Here is a 10,000-nt window from a genome sequence, read left to right as displayed (position 1 = left end):
AGAGTTGTAAATCAAGCCAGGTTTACGGTTTCTAGCCCTTATTTTAGACTTAGAACTTCTTGTAGATTTAATTGTGGGGATCAGGCTTGGCGCTTTGAAGGAGAGTACAATCTAGTCATTTTGCCGGGAATAGTCATCTGTTGCCTCTGACAAGATTATCGATCTGATCGAGGAGTGTGAATTTTGCCAATCAAAACAGATGAAGACCATGAAATCAGTGAGTCCTGACGAAAAGAATTACATGCGGCCAGAAGCGCATACGCCAGATGTGCCGATATCTCCCTAGCCAAATGACCGGGATGATGACAACGCCAGTCTGAGGGCAGTCTGAGGCACGATGACCAAACTTACGGCCGACAAAACACTGACGGGGCTGACCAGTATACCACGCACGACAAGGAAAATCATGAACACGAACAAAATACGGCACTTCACTGTCCAAGGCTATCTTTGCGACACGATTGCCATTGTAGGGGTGCAGGGATGGCGCAGTGGTGAGAGCACTCACCTCCCACCAATGTGGCCCGGGTTCGGCGTCATATGTGGGTTGAGTTTGTTGGTTCTTTACTCTGCACCGAGAGGTTTTCTCCGGGTACTCCGGTTTCCCCTCTCCTCAAAAACCAACATTTGACTTGATTTACTTTCATTGTTCATTTCAGTTTACAGTGTCCCCAATTAGCGCTCCAGCGCTAGAACGACTAGACACTTAAATAAAGTTCCTTTAGAGCGCGGGAAAGCCATCGAACGTACTACGCTTAACAGAAAGAACTTCACAAAAAGAATTAAAGAAACTGGAGATATCATCGTCCGATGCTTCTGCAGGAAGATCTGAACAGCCACGAGCTTTTCTTGGTCAACAGTCTCCAGTAACTGTAGTAAGACAACTGACGAGCCAACATAACGGTAAATCTCCTCAGGGAAGTACGCCAACTGACTATTAGGGCAGCTCCACATGCAACAGATGTGGTAAGCTGGGTTGGGAACAGGAAAAGTGTTCTCCCATGGCAAGCGTGTGGGAAGGTGGATCACATTAAGAGATCGGTGTGTTATGAAATTTGTAAGTGAAAAACAACAAAGCAATCACGAAATTTCCTTCGAAATTCGGTTGAAAACCGGTTTATTACTATCATTACATCATGAATATTCATAAACAAACTTACTGATTTTTGTTTCACAGAAGCTCCCTGTCCACGGAATCTCACAAATGCAAGCGTACGTTTTCTCTTGTTGGACACAAGAGCCATTATTTTGACATCCACTCCAACGACAGTCCTCCTACAAAATAATTACCAAAGCAACTGAAATACACAGTTATAATGACGATAACTGCGAGAATAACAACACAGAACAGAAGTCCATAATCCAGAAGGAATGTAGCCCATTAGCTTACGGTGTTATCTTTTTTTACAAATGCTACTGCTATAATTTTTTGCAGCCGGGGAAATAACAGAGCGCCATTGCGTTCCACGCATGCTGACCAATCAGAAGCGTTGCTGATATCAGGCTCAATCTGATTGGCCATTATTTGGCTTGACTTTATTTTGGCTAAATTTAGATAATACGATTGATGTGATGGGCAAAGGCCAAATGAGAGCCAACGACAGACTTCTGGCTGATGGACTTCTGTGCAGAGTACGCTAGGTCTATACGATTAAAACTAAACAATAAAAACAGTAACAAAATATCCCAAGTAAAAAAACATGCATGAATATCCTGCGAATTTGTCAAATTCATCGCTATACTCTGGCTTAACTGACATCCACTTTCAAGGGTTTTTAAGCCGTATGTGTATCTAAGAAATATCGACTTTGGAGTTAACGAAAAGCTGGCTTCTAATTCGAGTACGGGACACTACACAAGTGACCATCTTTTTCGTGTGTCATTGTTCTCAGCTGCCGCAGTATCGTTTCGTGGTTTTTGTTCATTTTGTTAACGTCATCTATGTATTCTAGTTCTTTTCTAGGCGAAGGAAAAACCAAAAAGGATCACACCAGAATGGGAACATTTGCAATAATCCTTGCATGCTTGCGTTGTATATTCTGCAAAAAATATCCTAATTACTTGACCTGAAGTAGTGAGAGGAGAATATGAAACCCGGGTGCAGTTTGCGTTCTCGAAAAGCCTCAAATAAGGAGGGGATCTGTTTGATAATATTTTTTTCCTTATTTTTCCTTATTTTAATGTTCCACTCTGTGGGAACAAAACCATTTGTTTCAGCAACCAATCAATCTCCGGTTGGTTAATTAAGAACAATAACTTACGTCATAGGTGGTTTCATGTTACCTCATCGCCGCCACGTTGATTGACCACAAAACACAGACCTCTCATTGGTTCCTTTTAATGTATTGGCCATGATTGATCATTGTTACCTAGCTGTCTCTAGAGATTAGTTGTTAACCACTTAATGTTGCTATGTGTAGGAATAGTGACAAGTAAAAAATGAAAAACCCAAATTCACCAGTGGTTCGCTTCAAAAAAGGAAAAAAATAATTGTTCAACAACCTGTAGTTTGTTCGAAACCAATCTCTGTTAGACACAGATAACAATGCTTTAATGTGTATTTGCTGGTGGAAGAATAGGAGGAGGTAATGAGAGATCGATTGTGGTCGTTCACTGTTTACGAAATATACACCATAACTTCGCACACATGCGTGTTAGTGATTCGTGTTAGTAGCGTTATATATATCTCTTTCCCCAAACGTACATATGTAGTTGCACCAAGATTTCAAGGTTGATCGAATTACACCGTAGGTTTCATTGCTATACCAGCCACCAGGCAAATACTGAAATATAGGTTGATTCTGTCGCCGTGCTATGCTGTTTTCCTTCTGGTCATATTAGTTTTTAAAATTAATTTAAGATTTGTAGTTTTCTGTTAATTATTGTTATTTTCAAAGTAAATTTACGTTGTCAGCCCGTAAACAGGCAAACCGACGTTGGAATACATCAGCCAGCTGGCGAAACATTTACCATCTGGGCGGCGACGACAAAATGTGAAAACCTGCACTTACAGATTTGACCCATTCAGTAAAGGTTTCCCCTGTTACGACGAAGTAATGAACTCGGTCCTTTCTTAACACTCTGTTGTGAAACAGATTACAATGACCCTCGTGATCAGCAATTGCTCCTTGTGTCCAGATACCGCTGACTGAAAGGCCGAGAGGCTTTTGAGAAATTGGCAGAATCCCCGACACAAGATATTTTAGCAAACCACAAAATAGCTAAGGCAGGGGAAATGGGCGAAAAAGCAGCGTAAGAAAGCTTTTCTGGGACAACAGTGAGAGGACAACTGATCGATGAAATAGATAATTCTCATCATGGTACACAAATTGGTCCTAGTTTTCAGTCCCCAGCGGTTGAAAAGGCCTCAGGGCTCTAACTTGGAGGTAAATTTCGATTAGTAAATTTCAGAGGCCAAAAAAGGAAAGGGACCAATTTCAAGCCCGTTCACTACGCATCCATTTCTTGTTCGTGGCTCCTTTATAAAACTCACTCTTCATTCAAGGAGCAAAATTTAATGACTTTCCCTAAACGTCATAAAATTCCCGATATTTATCTTTAAGTTAGTTTTTTTAAAATTTGCGTTTGCCCCATAGAAGTTGAATTTCCTTTGTAATTCTTTCCGGCACTGATGATGACAGCGAAAGACATTTTAAACTAATTTACTTTGTCATTATTCCAAGTCAATGAAAGCACTTCCGCTGAAGTCTTTGCTTCTTGTCAATTTAATTCAGTTCGGCAAGTGAATAGAGTTTTTAAAAGAAGCAAATTTGTGTCTTTTTAAATTAAATTGACAATTTTGTTGAATTTTTAGTCATGCGATAAAAAGGTGTAGTGACTGGCGAACTACTGGCTCATGTAATTCCATTGAAAATTTCAGTGTAGTTCCCTTGGCAGAGGCGATCTTAATATTTTTTAAAGGAGCCCTTTCACAACAGGCACTGCATCTTCGAAGAGAAGACTAAATCAGTGACAGCACACGTAGATACGTGTTATTGGATCATTATGTCGTTTGATGAAATATTTTGTTGATTTTCTTTGCCGTTTATACAGGCGTTTTGTCAGTTTGCAAGTAAAACGACAAATGGCTGGTATTAAAAGAAGATAAAGGAGTTTAACCGTAAAGAAATTTGAAAACTGACGATTCGAGCGGTAGCCCTTCGTCTCTGACAACTGACGGGCAAACGCTGGAAACATCAGCTTTCAAATTTGTTTACGGTGGTCAATTGGATCATATCGACCCTGTTGATAAACTCATTTCTGTTATGAAAAGAAGGGAAGGTATACTTTATCAGTTTTAATGAACTTTTTTGCTACTTTCACACATTTGAAGAGCCTCAATAAATAAAAATAAGAACTTCATGAGGTCTTTGCTCTAACCTCACTTTAAGAATAGAGTACTTCTGTGTGACGGACCGAAAATATGCGGTGAAAGCTCTACTTTCCGTTGAAGGATTATGATATCAATATTATGAATGCCGAAAGTTAGCTTGTTTTCCTCTGCTATTGCTATTTCGGTTGCATTGAGTACTGAGATCTGGTGCAATTAACATGGTATTGGCAGTGCAACGTTTTTCAAGTCTTTTCAGTGAGCACAGAGAGATTAAAACTGTCTAAAATTTAACTGTCCTATTGTGACGAGAATTTCATGGTTCACGCCAGAACCAGCCAGAGAACTAGTCATGCACAGAGGTCGTCATTCTCGTGCTAGCTGACGAAAGGGTCATGGCCTCTGGCGTCAGGTTTCTTCTCGGATAAAACCAAGGACACTCAGCATTTTCTCTATTGCCTTCGTGTTCGCCTTCGTCATTGCGCCGTTCCAAACTGGGGAGATGAATTAGGCGAAAAGATTCGCCACGTTCGTATCTGAGAGCTGCCATATTGTTTACAATAGATCAGTATTTGGCGCGCTTTTACGCGTAACACGAGCCGACCCCTGGTAGGTGGGTTACCCCACCTTCAACCGTTTACATGGCAAAAAGCGACCCCGGCTAGGCGGGTTACCCGGCATGGTAGCTTCGCGAGTCACCCCACCTATCATGTGAACGCATCGCCGAAAAAATAAGAGTTTAAATGAACAAGCGGGTTTCGCGGCTTCCATGTAACCAGGCCCTAATAGTGATCAGCATCACGTACTCGACTGACGAGACTGGATAAAAAAAGACAAAAATCAGTATCCCATGATATGAACATGTGTGCGCATTCTTTTCCCCACTTACAGTGCGTAACTGTTATGAACATGGTTCCTTCGAAATTGGGATTGATCATACACCGGTCTGAAGTTTTTTCTGTGGTTTTAAATATCATGCTTTAGCTGATATGGTAATTTCGTCGAGCTCAATGTTCTAATTTTAGCTAATGATCGACAAACATGTTAGAATTCCAAGACCATTGTAACTTTAAAGCAATTTCAGCAAAGGATGCAATGGCGACATTTGACTGACGTTTTGGGTCTTAGAGCATTCAATACAAAAGTTCCGGCAGTTTTGGCCGGATGAGAAAATGAAAACGCCGTGTTCAATTCTTGATTATTGTCTTAATAGCGCCACATGCTGTAATAATTTTCCAAGCTTCTTTGGAAGAAAAACTAAAACATGGAATAATTGCACATTCAAAAACTTTGGTTTTATTCTTCTTAACACGAAAATTAATTATTTAGTCAGTGCTTGTCTGATAGCTTCTGCAGGTCTTTAGAAAAAAAAAGGAATAGTTATTTTTCCTGGGCTTTTGACTGTTTGTCGAGTGTGTGGGTGCGCGCAGAAAATTGGTTCAAGTGAGTCCTTATTCTACATTTCTACATCGGGGTGATAACAATATCGATAGGTTTCTTATACGCTGAAGAACGAAAAAAAACACCCGAATAATTGACACAGAACTATCAACCTTGTTCAATGAAGTCTTTTTGCTTTTACCATAAAGCCTTATGAAACGTTCATTTTCAATTTTAATAGCGCCTTGAATTTAAATCCGTGAATATTTGGAAGAACTTGGTTCCTTATTATAACATTTTACAAAAAGAAGGGGATAATTAAGTAAGAGGCATGACTTTGTCAGAATGCCCAGCGCCGCAAATTACATGTAAAATATATCTTCCCTTTAAAATTTCATGGTGGAAAGTCTGAAAAGCCGGAACAGGTTAAAGTCACTCCATGCAGAATGTTCTCGAGTGAGGGCAGCTTTTTTGCAAATGAGCACGTATCATCTGTAGTAAAATCTATGTTGTAAAGTTTATTATCTGTAGAAAGGAATGAATTCAAAACTTTGTCTTCAGAAGGGCATTTAGTTTAACAAGGCTCGAACGTTACATTGTGTGGCAAGATGAAATTTTAACGATTCTACGTGGACATTCCAAAAGATTAAATTAATTTCAAGATGACCGTACTAGGTTACTCTCGTGCGTTCGCAGAAAAATCCGCAACCCCAGTTTTAGAGCTCAATTAATGAGAGATTGTTCAGGGACAAGATGAACAGTCAGAAACTCTACGTTATCCGTAAACCGTAAACGTTGTCCGTTAACTCTTAGCTTTAATAAAAGCACCTCCTTCGGTAATGAATTCAAGTAGGTTAAAATTGGAATGTATTCGTAACATGTTTTTAGATAATCGCATCGAGAAAGCTACTTATTTTGTACGGGCAGTAACGAGAGGGAAGCCTGAAATTTTAAACTTGAACTGGATTTGAAACAATAATCTCTGGAATACCTCTGCAGTGCTCTGCCAAATCATCTACCAAGCCGATTGGGATATTATCATTTTGCGAGTGTTTACATGAACACGAAAACGATGGCCATGGGAGGAGCTAGGCATGGCGAAGTGGTGAGAGCACCAGCCTTCCAAAAATGAGGCCTGCTTTCGATTCCCACACCCGTTGTCACATGTGGCTTGAGTTTGTTGGTTCTCTTCTCTGCTTCGAGAGGTTTTCTCCGGGTACTCCGGTTTTCCCATCTCCTCAAAAACCATTCAGTTTAATCTGATTTGAGTTAAACTGATAAAATTCTCATGCACGGTGTCCCCTTAAATATAATTTCATTATTTTTCACGGCGAAGGGACTTCATCTACCATAAAGAAATATATATATATATATATTTCGATCATTATGGAAAGTCTAGGAGACTCCGTGAAAAATCTAGCCGGCGTGAATGGATAGTGAGCCCATGCCTTGCTTTGGGTTATATGATGATCCTATGGAGGATGCAGATACGAAAAGACCTAATATACGAACACTAAGAAAAAACTGTCGAAGGAATGGCTAATTCAGACAGATCAATACAACAAATTATGTAATTTCAACATATGGAAAACTACTCGGTTAGAGTGAGATTCCTCACAATGCCATACAGGGCAGTGGTAGAAATATCCGTTCTCTTCAACCTCGAGTCCCTTTTTCCTTCGTTACACCACTTTGCTAACTTTCCCGGTGCCTATAACTTTCCACTTTTATAGGTCAAAGTTGCATACCTCATCAGGATTATTGGACTGCCCAATAGAATGCATAACGTTTTTCTCCCTTTTATAAGAAAAGAAACCTTACGATTTTATTTATAACAAAAAAATATGCTCTACTTACCGTAGTATCTCTGGGGTATCGCGTGTAAATGAATCCGTGTTCATAATGCAAATCGTTTTCCAAGATCTTGAAGTCCACCGTTGCCTCGGAGTTCAACTCACAAAGGCCATTTTGATGACTATGGGGAAGTTCATCTTTGAAATTTGTAGAATAACAGCTTGCATTTGAAAGGCAGCCCTGAGTGCATAAGATTTGGCTTCGAGTAACAAAAGATTTAAAAGTGTGTCCTTTCAATCTATAATTTTCTCTCGTAAGAATTGAACCAGGAAAACTGATTCTCGTGCACACAATGTTGCACGTGATTAGACATAGGTGAAAGAGAATTACTGAGCAAGGATAATTCCTTAGTGAATCAACCATGACGAACTTCGAACTGCGCCACAGAGGCGACCTTTAGCACCGCCTTGACAATTGTGTCCGTCATAATATTAATTTGATATACTTATAAGAAATAACCAAAGCTACGTTTACATTGGTGGCGAACGTGTCCGGAACACAGTGATGAATTAGGAAAGTTTTTACGCCCAGGGTTGGTCCTCGTGTTTGCACACAAATAACGAATCAGTCATATATAAAAACGTCCATGGACATAACATGAATCCGATTCCCGAAAGCCCTAGACCGTTTCCAGTGCGTACGAATTTTGAACAAATCCGATCATTCTTGATGGATTTTGCAATGTAAAATATTTGCATTTTTTTCAATTTCCTTGGCAGATATGCCATTTGAATTGACATGAGGCTTATACATTTGATCCTTTCATGATATCCTGCCAACGCCAGGCAAACACACAACTGAGATTCTGTTATTTGCAAGTCGCATTTAAACATTTCAATGAGCTTCAGAAGTACTTTCCTACGCCCCCAAACATCCCTTAAAACTTTTCTCGTTTCAAAAATACCATATACTCTTTGTTTGCCCCCCAAAATTTTGCCTAAGCATTGTTATTTTATTTTCTCTTGGAATCATTGTAAGTTTTAAGAGAAATTATGCAAATTTTTTGAGGGCAAACAAAGAGTAATTTTCCACATCCTCAAATCCCGTAATACACCTTGTTTACCCACACAAAATTTGCATAGACATTTTTTTCGATTTCTCTTGGGACATTTTCATGTCCCAGGAGGAATTGCAAACAATAATTGTGCCAAAATTGAGGGGGGGGAAAACAAGATGTATTATGGGATGTGAGAAAATAGCGAATAGTGGCCTATTCAAAACTCGTTTTGTGTCTCTCAGTTAGTACGCGCCCTTTGATTGGCCAATTGCCTACAGCCCGCTAAATATTCCTTTGACTATGTTCTGTGCCCGGGGAGTGGGGAAAATTTGACCCGTGCCTGCGTGGCGTGGGGAAAATTGAACCGGAAGCCGGTCAGGTTTCAAAGGATTTTTTTTTCAGGCGCCGAAGTCGCTAACAGCTATAAGACACGTGTTTGGACGAGATGGAGAGTTTAAAGGAAGAGATATAGCAATTGTGAGCGATTGGCTTACAAAAAAGCTCTCGAAAAAATCTTTATTAAAGACAACAGGAGCCGACGACGATCGTTCTTTACAGACAAATCCAACGATAGGGTAGGGCATTTGAACACCAATTTGGCCCGAGGGGTCGGGAATTTGAACGATCCAATCTTCAAAAGTTCAATTGCCCAGGCGTTGTCCGGGGGGGAGGGGGTGGTGGTGTTGAAGTTTCGAGTTGATCGGTGCATTATGTCCCAGGTGATGATGATGACACTTCGCACCTGGGCCATAAATTGAGAGAGAAAACACAGGTCGAATCGCGCACTTCATTAGTCAAATGTACATCCACAAGCACAGGCAAAAGCCAACTTTTGCGAAAAATCCAGTTGTCTTTGTCATAGCCTCATCGAAATTTTAACTAATAGTATATGGGTTTAAACACTGCACGAGTCCGAATACTCAGACTGAGATGAAAACTCTTGCTTTGCTGCAAACGTACTTTAAAAACGTCAAAAGCTCTTAAGGTTTCCTCAACGAGACATTCAAACGTGGGCGCAAAAAGCCATTAAGTAAAGAGACGGATCAATTAGTGTCAAAGAGCTGTCTTTTTTGTCGTGAATGTGACACTTGATAAAATAATCATTTCCGAGGCACTTTTTCATTTTTAATGTAAAATTTTAGAACTTCTGGTTAATTCATTTCTTTGAAAGTTTTGATCAATATTTTAACGCTAATTTACGACCACGCAATTAAAAAACGAAAGTATAACCATAATAATATCATGCGTCAACTAAAGCAATTTTGAGAAACTTTTCATTGCGTAAAGTTACTGGTGAAGTGTCGAAAAAGAAGCTCTTTTTTCATCATCCAACAAGATCTTTTTCTTTTCCCTTCTGAACACGTTTTTAAGGTAGGTCTTGCTTATTCTTCTCAAGCGCATTGGCGTAACTGTGAAATACAATTAGCCTTTTCACATTA

General features: G+C 39.8%; 1 protein-coding gene across 2 annotated transcripts in view; it reads right to left on the bottom strand.

The window, feature by feature from the left end:
* The window catches only part of LOC138019574 (ALK tyrosine kinase receptor-like), a 40,483-nt gene extending 32,309 nt beyond the window's left edge, over positions 1-8,174 (bottom strand). Inside the window, exons 1-2 of one of the 2 annotated variants that reach the window (XM_068866423.1) lie at positions 7,568-8,174; positions 1,161-1,275 (exon numbers count right to left, since the gene is read on the bottom strand). In XM_068866423.1, the coding sequence (XP_068722524.1) occupies positions 1,161-1,275; positions 7,568-7,927 (475 nt within the window). In that variant the 5' untranslated portion in view covers positions 7,928-8,174. The remainder of the gene's footprint in view (positions 1-1,160; positions 1,276-7,567) is intronic. The other variant, XM_068866424.1, reaches the window with a different exon arrangement.
* Positions 8,175-10,000: the final 1,826 nt, after the last annotated feature.

This window comes from Montipora capricornis, chromosome 10 (assembly GCF_036669925.1).
Source record: "Montipora capricornis isolate CH-2021 chromosome 10, ASM3666992v2, whole genome shotgun sequence".
Classification (NCBI taxonomy): domain Eukaryota; kingdom Metazoa; phylum Cnidaria; class Anthozoa; order Scleractinia; family Acroporidae; genus Montipora; species Montipora capricornis.
Note: the sequence above shows the minus strand (reverse complement) of the source record. Positions and strands in the feature narration are given on the sequence as shown.